This window comes from Lissotriton vulgaris, chromosome 4_1 (genome assembly GCF_964263255.1).
Source record: "Lissotriton vulgaris chromosome 4_1, aLisVul1.2, whole genome shotgun sequence".
Taxonomy (NCBI): domain Eukaryota; kingdom Metazoa; phylum Chordata; class Amphibia; order Caudata; family Salamandridae; genus Lissotriton; species Lissotriton vulgaris.
Window position 1 is genome coordinate 1,630,720,706 of NC_141691.1, and position 20,480 is coordinate 1,630,741,185.

The window sequence follows — 20,480 nt, forward strand, 5'->3', positions numbered from 1 at the left end:
CAACCTCACACTCCCTAAGAAGTATGCATACTTCGCTTCGGCTCATGTGGGGGTGCGTAGAGTGGGTATTCTTTTTTCTTCAGAGCTAGACCGGGAGGTGGATAAGGTGATTCGGGGCGAGGGAGCAAGGTGGATCTGGATTGAATTCTCAGCCAAAGGGATAGTTTTTGTTCTGCTTAATTATTACGAGCCAATTGTTGATGACACTAAGGCCCTGAAACAGATTTATGATTTGTTGGCAAATGCTCAGGGGTTTATAATTATGGGTGGAGACTTCAACCTAATCCATGATTTAGGCCTGGATACTTCCAACAAGGGTACAAAGCAACTAAAACCTAAAACAGATAGTTTATTAAAAATTATGAAAGAGGACTTCACCCTATTATACCCATGGAGTAAAGATCATCCAGGCCCTACTGAGTTCAGGTGCTACTCAGTGAGATTTAAAACAGCATCTCGTCTGGATTTTGTTCTGATTAGCAATCATCTTGCAAGCGGGAATCCCTGATCCTTTCTAACCCATTCTTAGATCACTCTCTGGTCTCCTTGATAGTAAATTTACCCATCCCCAAGGGAAATAATAATAACAGGTGGTACTTCGACAAAACATTGCTCTCGGACCAAAAATGGATTGTCAAAACCCATGATTTTATACTATGTTTTTAAGGAAAAAGTGAACACAGCATCAGGCTTCATGGTTTGGGAGGCTTTTAAGGCTACTTTTAGGGGACGGGTGGTTTCATATAGGGCAAATCTTTGCAAACTAAGGAAATATAAGATTGCAGGACTTCAGGAGGTGGTGGATCGGGCTAGGAGAGAACTTTTGTTTAGGCCCCCCGGGGATTCTTAGGAAGAGGTTCTCCAGCTGGAATTACTAAGGGAAAAAGAGGATTCAATTTTTATTGTATTCTTGAGGAAATTGTTGGGAGTAAAGCTTCTCAACAAAAAGTTTACGAAAAGAGCCAGCACATTGGTACATTCTTATCCTGGTCTACAAAAACGCATCAGAGGAGGCAATCAGTCCCTCAAATTAGAGATCCCAGTACTGCAAGTCTGATTAATGAAATTGATGAAATGTTTGTGTCTCATTTTAGTAAGATTTATGCGGAAGTTCAGCTAGTTAGCCCTCAAGCTCTTGTGGATTATTTTATGGCAGTCCAGCTATCTAAGTTCAGCAAAGTAGGACTGTATGTTGCTGAATGAACCGATTACAGCTGCAGAATTAAGTGATTTTTTTTTCAATGGCAAATGTGAAGTCAAGTGGTAGCAATGGGATCCCTATTGAAGTTTATAAATTGTTTTTAGAAAAACTTTTCCTGTTTTTGGTATCCTTGTATATTTATTTATTTATCTATTTGGTTTATAGAGCGCAACAGATACCCAAAAAGGGCTTCCCGGCGCTAAACAGAAATTTGAACTGGAAGGACAAAAAGGGATTTTAAATGGGAGACCAATGCACTCACTGGTTAAATAGCCAGGTTTTAATGGCCTTGCGAAAGTATAAGTACCTATTTTCAAGACGGAGCGGTTGGGGAAGGGAATTCCAGAGTTTTGGGCCTAGGAAGGAAACGGATCTACCTCCCATCCTAGCCCGGCATATTTTAGGGACGCAAAAGAGAATTTGGCTGGCAGATCTCAAGTGTCGGGCGGGCATGTAGGTATGCACGAGGGTCAGAAGGTATTTGGGGGCATTGCCCCACCTTATCCTGTGCATGAGGCTGAGAGTCTTAAATTTGACCCTGTTGTCAATTTTTAGCCAGTGAAGTGCCTTTAAGTGACTGGACATATGGTCTCTCCTGTTACATTTACAGAGCAGCCTAGCTGCCGCATTCTGTACCAGTTGGAGGCGCCTTGTAACTGCCTGGGATGCCCCCAAGTAGAGGACATTCCCATAGTCCAGGCGGGAGGTAATTAATGCTTTGACAACTGTTTTTTGGGTGTCTCCAGGGAGCATCCATATGATTTTTCTGAGCCATCTTAAGATCGTAAAACAGGTAGCTGAGAGAACGCTTACCTGGGGCTCCATGGTTAGGTCTCTGTCAATGATAAAGCCCAGATTGCGGACCTGCCATGATGGAGTTGGCAGGGGGCCCATTTCAGGTGGCCAGTGTCTGGAGTTCCAGAGGTTCTGGTCGGGGCCTACTATCAGAACCTCGGTTTTACTACCATTAAGTTTGAGTATATTTTCGTTCATCCCGGATGAAATGTTCCTAAGGCCAGTCTGAAGACTGGGAGAATATGATTTGGGAGTCGTCGGCGTATGTGTACATGGTGAGGCCATCAGAGTCAGCAATCTGAGCCAACGGGGCTGTAATCAAATTATAAATGGATTGTTGGTCTCAGACAGATTTAAGGAATCAGTTGTGATCTCTATGGTAAAGAAGGATAAGGACCCGAAAGACCCAAGCTCCCCCGTCCAATAAGTCTACTAAATGTCAACTATAAGCTTTTTATGAAAATCTGGGCAAATAGGATTTCGGGCTGTGCGCAACAGGTGATACACGCGGACCAAACAGGGTTCCTGCCTTGAAGATCGATGGCTGCAAATACCTTTTATCTGATTCAGGCCATCGATTACTTTTCTGCTAGGAAGGATAGTGCGTCCATTTTAATGATGGACGCAGAAAGAGCATTCGATCTGGTGGATTGGCAGGCCCTTTTTTTTAATCTTAGTGAAGTTTGGCTTTCCATGCTGCCTGATCGAGATGCTAGAAAGAATTCACAAGGGAGTTATCGCAAACATAATTATAAACTTTCATGAGGCGGGAGAAGTGGCGCTAAGGCGGGGTACTAGACAGGGATGCCTTCTTTACCCCCTTTTATTCTCACTTTATATTGAGCCATTAGCAATCAAAATTCGCCCCAATGTATTAATTCAAGCTCCCCTAGTAGGAATGGAAAAAATCTAGTTGTTTGCTGATGATTCGATCCTATACCTGAACCCAGATAAGTCGAATATCCAGCTGGCCCTGAGAGAAGTCCAGCTGCGTACAGAGCTGGGGGGTTATAGGGTAAATCAGTCCATAACGGAGCTTCTCCTATTCAATGCATCAGGAACATTTCTGCCTTTCAAACCTTTTAGATATTTGGGCCTTCATGTTACAGCTGACTTCCTTCAACTTTTTCATCTGAACTATGTTAAAACACTTGATAAAATAAAAAAACCTGCTAGAGAGATGGTTGCTTCTACCTTTGACTATAACAGGCCGAGTCTCTTTGGTAAACATTTCGATACTTCCCTTGCTTATATTTTTGTTTTTAAATCTTCCTTTAAAAATACCAATCTCATATTTTAATGAAGTAGATAAGGTGATCCAGGAGTTTGTATGTGCAAAGAAAAAACCTTGGATTAAGTTATCCTTCTTACAAATGGATGTAGAGCAGAGCGGGTGGGACCTTGCATTATCTCTTTTAACTTCTTATTACCAAGCTGTGTTACTTAGTTTAATAAGCCAGCTAGTGGCCCCTCTCTCGGATTTTGATATTTTTTTATTTAGTCTCATTCTAAAAGATAGTGCAGTTAAATTACCAGCATTACTACGCACTGCAGTTACCAAAAACGACAAGCTATAAGATTGTGAACATACTCCTAAGCTATTTACAGTGGTTCAATAAAAGCTACAATGTCCCATCATGCCATGCATATTCCTCTCTTCATGACTGTGAGCAATGGGGTCTTAAGCTCTCACAAAAGGAGATCCAGTCATATAATATGCTAGGCTTCGCAGTTTCGGTGACTTTTATAACAGCATTATTTTGGTAACATGGGAAGCTTTTGTAATGCAAATTGGACCTCAGAGCCGTGATCTCTGGTTAAGCTTCAGGCAGATTATATGCTTTCTCTTGACTAATTATAGAGGAATCAACGAGAGCGCTAGAATAATTTTAAGGCAGCCTTTGGGTTAAATTTAACTGGTATTGGTAGGTGGCATAGGCTATTGCGACAGAACATGAATAGGAGCCTCGTTGAAACAATGCTCCCTAAAATCGCTCAGGGAACTAACTGCTGGTTTAATACCCAGGAATGGCAATGAGTCTGTGATCTTGGCCATAGGGCCCTGAGGGCGGCCAATTTTAAAAGAATGTCTTTTCTTTCAAGATGGGCGGTTTACTACACTCCCTCCAGATTCCGTAAATGGTACCTTCAAACCCGATTGACTGTTTTAGATGTAATTTGCTGGAGGCGGGTGACTGGACAAATATTTTTTGCATGTCCTAGATTACAACACTTCTGGGAGGAGGTGTTTAGGCTTATTAGTGAATGAATGTCAATAGCCATCCTATCATGTACATCGCTGGCCTTATTTGGATATTCCTATGCAGTCAGTCAGATTTCAATACATAGGCAATGCTTTGTTTTTTTGGCCATAGAGGTAGCCAGACCTTTAGTATTGCAAAATTGGAGATCTCAGAAAATCCCTACATTGGGTCAGTGGCTACTTAAGCTGGCCCGGGCTTATAAATTTGAAGAGGCCTATGCAAAGAGGATATTGGCATTGCAGAGATTTGGGCTGACCTGGGAGGGCTTTTCTTTGACCACGCGTGCAAACGATCAATCCAGAGTCAATGGTTATTATTCTCTGCATGTTTCTGAACCTGTTAAAATGTGGTTAGTTTGTAGGAGAGAGCTTAGAGTGCAGAATCAGAGTAAATATGAAGCCTCCTTCTTCAAAGACAATGTCTGGAATCTCATAGGTCCTCGAAGTTAGGTGTTGCATGGTATTGTGAAGGTGCTATTTAGGATGCTGGTTTTGTATATCATGTAAAATAGTATATGAATTTGTGCTTTTTATTGTTCTTTCTACATATGAGAGTGGATATTATGCAGGTTTAATTTTTTTATGTACCTTGCTTAACATTTTTATCATGTAAAAATTAATTTGTATTTGACCTATTTATTGTCTATTTTAATATGACATTAGATATTATGTAAGTTTGCCTGTTTCATGTACCTTGGTTAAAATGTCTGCTATTTCACGTTTATTGAAAAAAAAAGGGACTACCCCTCATAATAGATAAAACATGGACACACAGACTGTGTAGGTTTGCCGCTCTCTGTGGGTCATGGGCAAGCAAAGTAATAATAAGTAGCATTTCAGTATATATCCCCCCCACGTTAACCTCATAGATGCTATTAAACATTCCTCCCCAGTGCTGCGCTGTCCATTGGAACTAGTGCTGAATGGACGTCCAATGGTCGTGCGCAGCACTGGGGAGGTAGTGCTGCCGTCGGCCAATGCACCGAGGCAGCACTTAAGGGGTTAAGAGACTAGACTTTGACAAACCTGGGTGCCCTAATACTGGACCTTCCAGTGGGCTGTTTATAAATGGGAGGAGATTTTAACATGACGGCCTGTGACTTTCTTTACAGTCAGGGCCCATAGTCCCTCACAAACAGGATTGGTAGAATTTCGCTCAGCACTGGACCTGATAGATATTTAAAGTGCTCTAAACCCCACTACCCCAGACTGTACGTTTCTTTCAGGAGCACATGGTAGTCGATTGCGAATTGACTTCCTGATTTCCCTCCCCATGCCCCTTCCCCATTTTACAGATGTCAGACACCTAGCGAGGGGCATCTCGAGCTACTCTCTCCTGTGGGCGAGGTGTAAGGTGGTTGGAGGGCATTGCCTCGGCCCGGTAGCCAGAAATCCCTGGTATATTAAGGTGCCAATGATAAGAAAAGGTCTAACTGAGGCCACATACCTTTATTTTTAGGGAAACATTGACACAGTCTCATCACCGCAGATATTATGGGAAGCATATGGTTAGGGGGCAGGCCCTCTCACTGATTTCAGAGCATAAAAAAGAGCAACAGTTACGAAGCTCGAACAGAAAATCCTTTATTTAGAACTTCAAATAGGAAGGAAATACAATGACGTTTTACATCACACGTTAAAACTGAAACAACAAGGCTATAGAGACTGCATCACAGAAGAAGCCAGGAATAAAATTAACAATACTCATCATCCGATACATGCGATAAGGCGGGCAAACTACTGGCCTGGCTTGATCAATGCCAGAGAGCAAATAGGTGGGTCCCTTTCATTATTTCTAAATTCGGGGAAGAGATTTGAGATCCGCTGGGTACAGCTGAGGCCTTTGCAGACCACTATGCAGAGATATACTCCGTAAGTAGGAAGTACTCAGAAAAAGAATCCCTGGAGTTCTGAGGTTCCGTGACGATTTGAACCCGTGTTTTCAATATTGTCGGAAATACATAATATTGGTATCAGCGAACCGCAAATGATCCATTTAGTATATCCTGGTGTTTTTCGCTACGCTACAAGCAAGAGCACTCCTTTTATAAACACATTTCCGATCTACCCATGGCATCCATCTTAGATCATGGCCGCCATTTTGTGTTTCTTGCCCTCACATACGCAATAACCTCTGATCACTTCATTTCGATTAAGGACACGTAGCCTTAGCCGGAGTTTCACCTCTCTAGTGACACGTGCACCTTAGACCAGAACACGCTGTAGCTGCATGACTCTGCAAAGACTGCCTCCTCTGCCCGAGGCCAGTCCTGCCAAACTGGTCTTCGTGTCCATTGTCCTGATCACGATTAGGCGGCCGAAGCCGGTAGCCTTGCCCATTTACAACTTACAAACATCTCTTATCCCGCTTTTCTATTTTCCACACCTGGCTCCGTTTCTTTCTTTCTGAATCTTTATTAGGGGGAGGTAACGAAATTTACGATGAGGCGGTCCAGCTCTTGAATGCAATATTGACAAGGGATTGTGATGAACTAGTGGGAACCCCTCTTCGTAGATGTTTTGTAACAGATTTTATCAACGGTTCCTATGTACGCCAAATATTTATTGTTTATGACACAAAGGTTTTGGGAATGTACCAACATGTAAAGAATTCGCCTGAAGGCCAAAATTTAGTATATAAGGAGCAACCCTCTTTTGTACAAATCGAACAGGCTCCTAGTTACTGCCCATGCGTAGTTTCTGTGACTTCTGTGTCCCTGCAGTAATAAACCTTTGGTCTTTGACGCCACCATCGAGAAGCCCGTGTTTCTGTTCATTTGTGCACCAAGGCAGGTGGAACTCCGGGGTCTTTGGGTGTTGTTCCCTGACACCTCTGGACGGAACCAAAAAGTCCAGAACTCCAGTTCCTGGAAGACATCCAACTCCTGGTCTTGATGGAAGAGGTACATCAACCATTGGAGGAAGACCTGACAGTAGCTGAAAAAACACCCACCATTGGAGTCCTAAGGTCAGGTAAGGCACCGGCACCAAATGGCATCCCAATAAAACTATACAAACTCACATCACAGTTAACTGCACCCCACTTATTGACAATGTTTGATGAAAGCAAAGCTATGGGTACACTCCCATTAGATCAGCGAATGGGGACAATATTTGTAGCACATAAAGAAGAAAAGCCAAGGGTCCAATGTCTGTTATATTAACCAATTTTGTTGCTAAACACATAAGCAAAGATTCTTGCGAAGCAATTGGCTGGGCGTCTTCTCCCCCTACTCCCCGCCTTGGTCCACCCGGACCAATCAGGATTTCTGCCAGGGCGTAACACTACCCTGAATCTCAGGCACCTCCATGGAGTCATGGGACGTGCCCACAAGATCAGAGAGGATGATGCAGTGCTATCACTGGATGCGTGGATGGCCTTTGACACAGTGGAGTGGCCATACATGGTAGCAGTGCTCAAACATATGGGATTCGGACCATGGTTTTTATCCTGGCTTAGCCTCTTGTATACTGCACCTCAGGCACAGGTAGTAGTTAACGGTGAAAAATCTTGCATATTTCTTTTACAGCGAGGTACACTACAGGGATGCCCCCTACTCTTCGCATTATTGTTAGAGTCGGTGGCGGCATGGCTCCGTGGAGATCCAATAATAAGCGGCCTACGCTGGACAGACGTATGGGAGGACAGGATCTCATTGTACGTGGACGATATACTTTTATATGTGGCATCTCCCCGCTCCTCTATAATGAGAAAATTAAATATTTGTGCCACGTTTGGACGGTATTCAGGATATACCATCAACTGGGCGAAGTCAGTAGTGTTTGTTCCCAGTGGATGAAGACCAAATTTACTGGTAGACTGTGAGGCAAAGGTGGACAGAGGGATTCCGATATCTGGGCATCTTTGTACCGGGGAACAGGCATGTTTCCATGCTTGAAACCAACAAACTCCTTTGGAGCGTCTCAAAAATGATGTCCATCATTCCTTTAAGCCCTGGGTAGAGCAGCGTTTAATGATGACGCTGCCACAATTTCTATATGTGCTACAAAGTACACACTTACCTGTTCTAGATCATATTTTAACTTAATAGACTCTGTGTAGCGCTTCCTACTGTGGGATAGTGACCCCCCCCCCAAGTATCGCCCTTGGTAAATTGACTCGGGGTTGGTATGATGGAGGAATCGCACTACCACACATCCAGACCTACTTCAGGGCAGCCCAACTTGCAATCATTAACCAATGGATTCACCAACCACTAACAAAACCAGCATACAAAATGGATCGGCTGGTAAATGCAGCCAAGAGGGTATCTCCACACGCTTTATAATGATTTACAGCAACTCCCACTGGAGGGTCCCACGGCTCTGACAGTTCACCAGTGGCACTCAGCTCTGACCAAATTAGGATGGAAGAATAAACTCACCAAGGCCACATCACTCTGGGAATCTCAACAGTTGAGTGCATCTGGAATTATTAGGTAAATGGGACTTAATAGGAATTTCGAGGCCGGGGGACCTCCACACAGGGGTGAAGATGGTCTCATTCGAACAACTACAAAAAAATTGCATGAACTGGCCCGTACGGAGTATTTCCACTACCTGCAGATCCAACACCTTATACAGAAAGCAGTGCCTTGGGGGTCGGAGCTCCCGGAGTCATCACCGCTGGAGTGTAGACTCCTCGAGGAGCACCTGCCACAAAAAGCAGTCTTGCTCACTACCGAAAAGTGATAAACAATCTACTAGACACTCTTACAGTCCTTAAAGACAGATGGGTTCAAGACATACCTGACTTACAAGAGAAGGACTGGCCCGACGCTTTAGCCTCCCCACAAGAGGTAGCCATAAAGGCACGTTTCAGATTAGCCCAACTCAAAATCCCACACAGAGTGTTCATTTCCTGCACCACACTAGTGAAAATGGGTGGTCAGTAGGGCAGACACAACCTGTAATAGGAAATGTGGGGGATGGGATCTTTTTACCATATTCTATGGACATGTCAGGTGATTCAGAACTATTGGCAGGCTGCAGTATCATACATGTCTGGGGTTTGTGGGTGAGTGAGGAGCTTACACTATCTCCTTAAATGGTGCCTCCTGAACATATAGGAAGATACAAAACTGGGGTGGGTAGACCAAACCAGGGTAACTCTGGGTCTTATGTTGGTAAAACGCGACATAGCTCTTCATTGGAGGGGTGCATTCCCACACATGCTCCCGGACTAGAAAAGAGATATGGACTGGTGTATGTTGGCAAAGAAAACCGTCTATGTGAAAAGAGGGTTCCCAGAAAAATGGGGGAAGTTTGGATTAAATGGAATGAATACAGAGGGAATTCATGTACGTCTCTGGTGGGTGAAACAAAACCATCCTTAATACAGTCAGAGAATAGCTGAAGATAACATTAAATATATGTGGACAAGGCGGGTTTGGCCTGGAGATGACTAATAATGTAACATTAGGACACAATGTAATAATGCTTGGTAATGTTTCAATAACTGCAATGTACAGAGGTGTTTACTGCTCACTTATAAGAAAAAGACAAATTAAAAAAAACACTGACAGTGAAGAGTGGAGGAAGGAGGATAAAATAAATGATAATTACGCACGACTACCCGGAGGCATCTCGGCGCTTGTACGAATACCGCCGAGGAACCCTTTCTGGCCTTTTCCATGTGAGGAGCCCACTCCTGGGCACCCCCAAGGTGAAGTCAGGCATCCTCAGCGTTGTTGGGGCCGTTGTAGAGATTAAGCAAGCTATTGCCCAGAGGTGCAGAGTGGGGCTCATGATCAGAATAGGCACTGAGGCGAGAATTATCAGGTCCAAGGAAATTAAGCACTACAAAAATAGGAGTCTAGAGGGAAAGACAAACCGAACTAGGACGCCCTCCACTCTGAAAGCTAATAAACAACAACAGTCCTAGTTCTCATGGCAATATTTATTTGCTGCATTGTAAACATCTATGGTCAACATTCGTAATCCAAGGGATCTCTTTAGTCTTAAGAAAATCCTAAGATGATTCAATCTATTGCCTCTTTAAAACAACAACCTCTCTGATTGAAACAAACAGGACAGCACAGACAAAAAATGTGTGAAAAAGCGAGATGGCACCTCACGGGCGCACCACCAATGGGACCCCTGGTTGGTACAGTGCGTGGAAATCGCTCTCACGAGAAACTTTTTCTGCTATAAAGACGACCTCTTTCTACAAGTGACGGGAACGTCTATGGGAGCTACGATGGCACCTAGCCTTGCCTGCATTTACGTGGGCCAATTTGAGGAGCACATCATCGAATCAGACACCAATCCCTTCAGAGACCACATACGCCTCTGGAGGCGATACATTGATGATGTGCTCCTCCTCTGGACTGGGGAAGAAGTACTCCTGATCCAATTTTTAAATTGGCTAAACACTCAAGACATGAGCCTGCGGTTCACCTGGAATTACGATCATACAAAGGCGGTCTATCTTGATCTTGATATTGAGGCATTTGGAGGAGGTTTCCGAACGAGTGTACACCAAAAGCCGACCGATAGGAATTCACTATTGTCATATCGGTCATATCATCCAAGAGCACTGAGGGACAATCTCCCTGTAGGACAATTTCTCAGGTACAGGCGAAACTGCTCATCAACAGAACTATATAAAGAACAAGCAGGAGTCCTAAGTTCGAAACTGGAAGCCCGTGACTACCCACGGAGAGTAGTCAAGCAAGCCCAGAAAAGAGCCTTGAATACACCCAGAGCAGCCTTGTTAGAGACACAAGTCAAAGAAAAATCAGACTGTCTACCTGTAGTCATGACCTATGATCCCATGGCCACAAAAATCCGCCAGTCGATCAGGAAACACTGGTCTCTACTTTCTACAGCGGACTTTAAGATGCCACCTCCACGGTTTGCCTTCCGAAGAGCGAGTAACCTGAAAGACAAACTGGTTCACACCAGAAGTGTGGTAAGACGAGAAACCGAGAACACTACCATCCCTAAAGGACATTTCCCATGTGGGAGCTGTTCCGTGTGTCCCTTGACTAAGAAAACCACCACCGTGACGCTTCAATCTGGGAACACGTGGTCACTGAATCACTTCAGTAACTGTAATACAACCAACGTGGTATACAGATTGAAATGTGAGTGTGGTTTGGAATATATCGGACTCACCACACGAAAGATCAAACTCCGCATCCAGGAGCATGTCAGTACGATAAGGATTGGAAAACTGACTACGAAGTTAGTGCAACATTGCCACCGCAATAAACACACCTTTACCTGGGTAGTGTTGGAGAGAGTGATGGGCGACGCGCAGTCTGTGGAAAGACGACTAATCAACAAGGAAGCCCGCTGGATATATCAAGAACAAAGCGAGCAGAAAGGGCTGAACGAACTACTGGAATGGAATAAGTTGCGTTAACCACCTGAAGAGCTGTCTTCTAGCGTAATGGTCTACTGTCCTACATGACTGGTGGTACTCCTCCATCCTAAATTAAAATAATAATAAGATCCATATTAATAAACCTCCTTCTCCATTTCAGTAGCACCATGACTCTCACCATATCTGATCTGACCAGGCTTAGCATGTGATAGTCCCTTATTAGCCTTTAATTGTCCTTTCCACTCTTAGAACAAGGGGTGAGTTGCCATTATAAATCCCTAATACACTGTGAATTTGTTAACACCTAAATTCTACACTAGATAAATACGGGACACGATCAACAAAACCTATTTATTTTAATAGTGCAGTTTAGTTATAAACCTTGGCGTACACTAAACTTTAAACATACTGGTTTAATTTCCTTTTTCCATTCTGAACCAGGTTTAAGTGCCCGTTTAAAAATGGCCGCGCCCTTCTACTGAAGACCGGCATTCAATATGAGGACAGTCTGAGTCCTATCACAATTTCCGCAAATCGGCACCCGTGTCAGCTGACAATGTGGACCAATGGAAACGCGCGGTACGCGATCTCAGGAACCAATCCGAGATCCGGAAAACCGGCAGCCTTGGTCATCGCGGACCAATCCTAGCACGCAAACGCGCAACTCCACAGCCGGTAAATAAACAGAGATTCACTCGGTCGGCGCTCGAGGGTTGAGAGGACGCCGACCGCTACTCTGTCACCGGTAACATCTAACTTAGCTGCATTTAGGCTGTGTGTAATGCGCTAGCTGGGAGCAGGCTCCTATACTGAATTAATTAAATGCTCTGTGTTTTTAAATTGCAGTAACTTTCTCGAACGGGGAGTAAGGACCATGCTCACCTAAGGGGGCTGGACTCCGTTTTTAGCATACTTTCATCACTGGTATGAGAGGCAAAACTGCATGCAGGGTAAATAGAATTCTTTCATTTATTTACTAATATAGCATGGTGGTTTGATAGTCTGAGATGCAGAACACAGAGAGGGACACCAGGTGATCACACTCTTGTTTGTTTATGTTACAGCACCCAAGCTTCAGTGTCTCTTGCAGTGGCATTTAAAGTGTATTGCCCTGAAGAAATTGCCTGATAGAAACCAAGGCAATGAAACATGTCGGCTGTAAGTAGAGAGTGAATCGATAGGTAGTATTTACTCTCTTCTTTTTTAGTATATGTGTGTTCACTGTTTTGCAACAGAGAAGGGAATGAAAGTAAAGTTTATGGTCCCAGTTGCTCAGTGACTTATATGTTAAATGTTGTCAGTTTTGTCACATATAAGTTGTGTCCACTGCACCATTCACTGTCTTTTTATTTTTGAGGTTCGAGACACGTTTTTGGTTTTAGCTTGATGGCACCGATGATGAGAACAGGGCCATCCTGGTGAGTACCAACCAGGGGTCCCATTGGTGGTGCGCCCGTGAGGTGCCATCTCGCTTTTTCACACATTTTTTGTCTGTGCTGTCCTGTTTGTTTCAATCAGAGAGGTTGTTGTTTTAAAGAGGCAATAGATTGAATCATCTTAGGATTTTCTTAAGACTAAAGAGATCCCTTGGATTACGAATGTTGACCATAGATGTTTACAATGCAGCAAATAAATATTGCCATGAGAACTAGGACTGTTGTTGTTTATTAACCAAGGAAATTAAGCCCAAAACCCGCAGAGGCGGGAATTGAACCCTGGTCCTGGCCAGACTACTGCATCAGGGTCTGCCGCTCTAACCATTGAGCCACACTTCTCTACCATAGGATATGGATATGGGAGAAGCCACACAAGACATCATTGGTTTGCAGTTAGACTACTCATCTTGTTTCTCATCAGATTTAGCTTTTCTCAGATTTTCTGTTGCCTCTCATGACTGACAGCTCTTTCAGACTAACATGACACCAGACTATTATTACTCTTGTTCGTACATCACCTAAAAATATACAAAGCTTTTTCATGTACATGGATCTTTTCATGAGTGGCAGCATTCTGTAGTAAATGAGGCATACACAGGATTGACTCCAGTAACTGATGCACTTTGGTACGAATTCAACATATCAATGTCACAGTACCTTAGTCTTGTTAGATCCAAAACAACAGTAATGAGTTGGTCTTATTCCAATGTCCTGTAGCAGTTGTTAATGCTCCACAACATCAGACACTGATTAGAAATGAAGCTTCACACTGGATCTCTATATAACGCTGTGGAGACTCAAGAGACTGCACACCTTTGAGTGTGTGATGCAATCTCATATATAGATGAAGAGGACAGGACAGGTCCAACAGGAGTCCCACAATCCAAGCAAGTACTAGGTAATTAACCCTAACTATCACTGACCTCAGGCCTCTGAAGAGAGCACTGGGAGAGATGGAATAGTTCCTAGGAAAGTCTTTCAGATGAAGTTGCTGAAGTAATTTCAAGAAGCATTGCAAAAGGAAAACATCTGGAAGATGTTGTCAATGTCTGCCTTGAAGATAACCTCAACCAGAGAGTCAGGAATGCAGATGAAGAGCTGAACCCAAGCAGAGAAGCATATGTGAATAGCTCAGCAGAGCATTAACAGGGAGGCCAGGCCCTGCGTTTGGCTTTATAGACTGCAGGTTCTTCAAATCCTGCCGTAGATTCTCTCATTCTTGTACATTCAAATCCAAAATCCGGCATCATTGATCCTGCTGCAGCCTGCCACTCAGAGGGGCCATACGGTCATGGAATTTGTGATGTCCACATGGGGACAGGGTTCCTTTCACTGCTGATGGAGGATTACCAGCAAAGCAGCAAAATCTTGGGTAGCATCACTCCTGTCACAGAACAGTCATGTGTGAGACAAAGAATGCATTGGTGGTGGTCGGCACAGGGTTAATAATTTAACTGGATACCTATAAAGCAATTTTCCTTTTCTTTTTGACGTAGGTGGAAATCTGTTGTGTTTTGCTTTACTCATTCTTTAATAAAAACTGGCCAAAATATAATTTTAGATTGTTTCAGCATTTTCTTTGTTCAAAAGAATCTAGAGAACAAACAAAATATTAATTTGGACATCTTTGCACTTCCTCATGCTTTTTGGATTTTGTAATATTTATTCCCAGAGGAAGCCCTAATGAGAATTCTGCATAGTGACTAGCCTGTGTATGCCCTTCTTACATTGACAAACGGGTAACAGGGCGAACTCTTGCACAAGCCACACCAGGGTTTCCCTCTGAATTCCTGGAGGGACGAACCCAGTTTTGCAGTGTTAAATGGGAGGGGAGCAAAGATACATGCATAGGTCTTTCAGACCACGACTTGAGTCTGCCATCTGTAAAAAAAAAGCCCCAATATGCATGGGGTGAGTGTGCCTGGAGGCTTCTCCAAGGATGTGATGGGTATGGAGGGGTGGCATAACATTTCAGAATTAGGCAGAGACCCCCACCTTCTAGAACAGTCCACCTCCACCTTTAAACCCCTGCACAGGGGTAGAGACATTTTGGAGAAAATAAACTACTACCTGGTGGGATGTATGTCATTACAACGCATGCTTTTACAACGCATGCCATTACGACGCAACTTTTACAACGCAAGTCGTTACAACGAATTGCGTTGGGGGGCGCTGGATAGTGAATAGTTTAATTTACCATTTCAACTCCAGTCCCCGTGAATAGTAGGGAACGTGTTGGATAGTAATTAAACTATTCCCTATCCTAGAGCGCCCTCCAGCGCAATTCATTGTAATGTCTTGCGTTGTTCATGTTGCGTCTTAATGGTAGTGCGTTGTAAAAGTTGCATTGTAAAGGATGTTTCCCTACCTGGAAATGTCACCAGCCTTATACTTCTTGGACTTTGTGGCACTGGTCTCCCCAACTCTATCTTAAGGACAATAGAGGATAGGCTTGTTAAGGCCCATGAAGAACAGGGTTCCTGTGGAGTTCAATTCTAGCAACATGCCATCTGGGAAGGAGTACCTGAGACTCCAGCAAAATGCACAGCACCCTGCGAAGCAAAGGCAGATGGTTTTCTGTGCTTGGTGGGCAAATGGGGCTGCTGCAAAACCCCCTCTGAAGTAAGGAGATTGCCAGCAGGTAGGGGCAGGAGGATTACTACAACTAAAGCTTCATAAAAATCCTCATGAGAAATATACCATATGTTTAGAGGTCAGGGGGTTCCTGAATAATCACTTCTGGTTGCAGGACTGGGCTGCCATGAGCACTATAAAGTAAACCCTGTACAGGTTGCCCCATCAGGACGCAAAATCCTCAAATGGAGAGATGCTGTTCCTGTAAGGCCCTGGAAAAATTCACCATGGGTGATTTGTGCATGGAGGCACCATGGGCAGCTGAAAAATCCACATCGGGAATACCTATGTCTCCCCAGGGAGTCTACAGCTGTTAGGTACTCCCAGAAGACTGAGATATAGGCAGAATGCATTCCACTTCCTTCTTCAAATTACCCACAGGTGGACCCCTTTTGATTTCTGGTCTGGGAAGCCTATGGTTGTAAGTGAAGTAGCCTGGGAGGAGCAGGGCTCCCCAGCCAAACAAATGTTTCTTCGGTCCGTTCTGAGGAGCGAAGCATGGGTAGAAAGAGGAGTAGGTGCGAGAGAGAAGAACAGAAACAGACTCACTTACTGTCAGGTGGGGCAGTAAGCTGGTTTGACCCTATGGGCCTCTGATCCCGTGCACTCTTGAGAACAAGTAAGTGAATTATCCATGCAGGGGGCCAGGTCTGGTGGCTCAGTGGACTAATGTGTCCATTGCAGGGGCCTGTGTTCGACCTCCTTGTCTCAGGTTCAAATCCAGGTGGGTCCACTCAGCCTTTCATCCATCTGAGGTCGATAAAATGAGTACCATTGAGTTGGGTAACAATGAACATCTGTTATTCAGCGCCAAGAGACCTCTGGGTGAACGTGCGTTTTACAAATAACATAACATAACATATGTTATGTTATGTTATAAGGGGCCAAAGCACCCACCTCGATGTGCTATGTGCCCTGGTGAGGCTCATGTAACTTAGCTGCTCATTTTCTTACATTGTCTTCTGTTTGCACAATAACATTACTGCTGTGACATTTTGCACACATTCGCTGACAATGTTGGAGTAGTTTCTCTGAAAATACCTCTGTTTATACAAGTGGCTTCGCATAACAATGTCACAATGCATCGAACACCAAGTACAAGGCATTTAAGCACAATGTACAAATGTTATGCTGGCTTCATCCACGAGGCGACCGGGCTTTCAAAATATCCATAACATTGCTAATCTATATGTACATCACAAGGATGCTTTTTATTATAAATAATAGGCATCTCATAGGATTAGTAGAGGAGGCACTTCAGCTGACACCGAAGGTCCCTGCATGCTGAGACTTCACCATGCAGGGGTCTGACAATTCTGTGAAGGGTGTCCAATTTGTTACCAAGATGGACAATATTAAATGCACTCTAGCCTTGCATATAGTCCTGGTTTGGTTTTGGATGTGATTAAGGATGAAAGGCATATGGCTGTCATTACATTCCTGTTTAAATTTCAATGACATAGAAAGAAATGCAGACTGTAATAAAGACTCCTTTGCCATTCAGACTTCATTTCAAGCAGAAGGAAGAACAGAAGTATAATAAAGGCAATGATGCCTTCAATGTAGTGCTACTTTCTTTTTTATGGCAAGCAAACGTTGGACGGAGACTTTATTGTAGCTCTGCATCTATAACATTGGCATAGGATATCATAAGGGCTTCCTTGCATTCCATTTAAAAAGGCATGCCAGGCACCAGCAGTCGTGATGAAAAGTTGTTGGGAGATGTGACTAATTACAATAAAATACTCTGCCCTGATGGTAATGAATAAAATTTAACAGAAATTGAAATACCCAATCATCAGAATATAGTGAAAAAATAACTTAATAATGTGTTATGTGTACATTGCATGTATGGCATACAAATTGAATGTGTAATAATTGAGTGTACTTTTGAGATGTAAAGTAATCCCTCATTCATTGTGTGGAAGGATACGTCCAAACAACCATTAGCATGAGGTGATAGATACTGCACTGTGGTTGACTGAAAAGCGACTCTATATATGCGTTAAATTAATTGTATCAGAAGGTTTTGCAGGCAGATTTCTGTCAAGCCACCTAAAGAAGCTTTAGCTGACCCACATGATCATAGTAAAGTGATCTCTCTGTTTCGGGATGTTAGTTATCACAAAGCTTCACATATGTAAAAGGAAGGGCTAATGGCAAGGTGATAACCAGCAGTAAGATGAAAGTTGAATGAGGTACTTTGAATGAGGTACTTTTTAATTTGACTGATTCTTTTGAAACTGCTGTGTAATGCCTTCGTTGAAATGAAAGGCATTATTTTATTTTTGAATCTACAGTAGCACATTCCACTGATTTGTTTGAGATACTTTGTACTGGCGTGGATCCCAGATTTGATCAAAAAATACAATTTGAATTTATGAACTGTTTGGAAGGGATTGCTGAGCAGCACATGATTTTGATGTAGTGCATGCATTCAAATTATTTCCTGATCCTGAAATATGCATGCCTTTTACAATTTAAGCGTTATGGCTGAGCAAACAATTTAAACACAACCTTCCCATTCACCCCTTGATCATCCAGTGGACTGAATATTCTAGCCTTTGTTTTCATTTTTTGTTCTGTCCGAAATCAAAAGACTTTGTGGCGCTACTGTCAGCGCGGTACTGGAGCAGGGTACACATTTTTATTTATATAGAACTACTTATCTCTGACTGACCAACCTTACGTTCACTTTAATAATGTATTTTCCACTTGATGCAGATCATGGTTCGCAGAAGAAAAGGATTATTATATATGAGATGGTATTGTATCTATACGACCTTAGATCTGCTTAGGGTGCATACACTGTGCAACGCCTAGACCTAGTGTGGATTGCAGTTAGCAAAAGCCCCTTTTAAGATGATTGCTGTGATGTAGCATGGGATGTGGTTTCAAACTATCCGTTCGTGCTGGACATTATTTTTAATATGTCCCTTATCCATAAAAAGGTAGGTACTGCTTGCCGAACATCTGAGTATATGAAGAATATCCTGTACTTCTGACTAGATATTTTAATATGATGCACACATATGTAAAGTAACTATATTGTGAGTATTTTACAATTATATTAAGGAGCAAAATAATGCTATTATAGTCAGGAAAGCATCTAAATCACAATAATGAGGTGCACTTGTACTTTTCTTCTAGGTTGCTCTGTTGAGGGCACATGCGGGTGAACACCTTCTACTTGGAGTCGCTAAAAGATCAATGGTCTATAAGGACATATTGCTTTTAGGTAATTATACGTAACTAGGACACTGTGAAGTTTGTATTTAATTGACTTGAAAAGGTATACAAATGAAGATTTCTCTCTTATTTTTTTTTTTACAAGAATTGTGTACTACTGTTGCCTGCATACCTCTCCTCTGCCCACTCCTGTAGGTCTGTATCAGTGACCAGGCCAAGGCAGTGCACATTCCAGTAGAATACAAGCACCCCCGCCAGAAAATGGAGAAGAATATTCTTGCATTCTCTATCAGAATAAAAATGTGTGTGTTCAATGAAATCCTGAGCAGCATTCACTATAACTTGCAGGATTTTTCCAAATCCTGTTTCCATGTGCTTTCAGGAAGAGATAGACCGATGCTTGAGCAATACTCCTCCACGATGGGGTCTGTGCAGACAATAGACAGAAGTAAGAATAGCTGGAGTCCAACATGAAAACTACTAATATTCTCACCAATCCATATAGATTGCTCTGCCCAACCCTTTTGCTATTACCATTTTGACTTTAAGTTTGATAGAAAATGGTGTTAAATTTTACGGACTAAAACAAAGATTTAATGCCACATAAATGTTTGGTGTACTGCAGGTAATACAACATGCAGTTTACCTTCCTTCAGGATTAAAATATATGAAGAGTAAAATATCAGTATAGTGACTAATTAAGATGTGTTGCTTTCCTTGAAAACGGAAATCATGGCAACAAGTAAAACATGTGATAAATAGTCTGTTATTTGTTCAGCAGTCAAAAAAACACAATATTTAATTTCTTTCATAATAAAAAGAAATAGCGTTCCCATAGAGGCGTTCATACTGCATTGAAGCCATTTTCAAGTGCTGTAAATAACTAATGTTGCTATTACCCAATTTAATCGAACGAAATGTTCCAGCCATGGAAGGATAGAATGCTATGATTGTATCCTGTGACCTTCAGATCATTGTAGAGGTCAGTTCCAAGCCTTTACTTGTGTGCTTGATGGTGTCGAATGCAAGGCATTTTCAAATGAAAAAATAGAATAGCAGAGGACAGGCAATACCATGGTTCTCTTTTTTCTGATTCTCATAAATGTTTCCATATTAATTAGCTGCATCCAATCTAAGACGTATGTTCTTAAGAAATATTTAACTTGTCTCTTTACATCGGTTAACATGCATGCTTTTAGAGTGCACACTCTTTAATTTCTCATTGACTGAGTTTTATAAATATTGACCACCTTCCTTACACTTCCTTCACCATGTTTTCAGTATGCTAAAAGTAATATTGTTTTTCATAAAATACAACCCTTGAAGTGAAATTTTAGCAACCACTCCCAATTTAGAAAACAAGACTTAAAAGAAGATCCTAACATGTATTGACTTCAGATCAGCTTATCCAGCATGCTGCTCTCGCTGTTTAAAAAAATCAATATATAATTTCCCATATCAGTTGAGTCAAAGTAAGCAGCTGCGCATCTATAGGATCCTAATGCTCTGTTCTGTCGCAAATCCCTGACTGTAGATGACTGACATCCTGAAAAAAGCAATCATTGGGCTTAATTTCTCTCTAACGCTCCTGAGCTTCTGATTCTTGAGTGGAATGTGAGGCTGTCACAGGCA

The 20,480-nt window shown here is 42.6% G+C and overlaps 1 protein-coding gene across 3 annotated transcripts in view; it reads left to right on the forward strand.

Moving 5' to 3' along the window:
• The window catches only part of HNF4G (hepatocyte nuclear factor 4 gamma), a 273,625-nt gene that overhangs the window by 230,692 nt on the left and 22,453 nt on the right, over positions 1-20,480 (forward strand). For all 3 annotated transcript variants that reach the window (XR_015309913.1, XM_086965903.1, XM_086965902.1), the window contains exon 6: positions 18,810-18,897. Coding sequence is in view for 2 of the 3 variants with exons in the window: in XM_086965903.1 (XP_086822029.1) it covers positions 18,810-18,897 (88 nt within the window). In the remaining variant the exon portion in view is untranslated. The remainder of the gene's footprint in view (positions 1-18,809; positions 18,898-20,480) is intronic.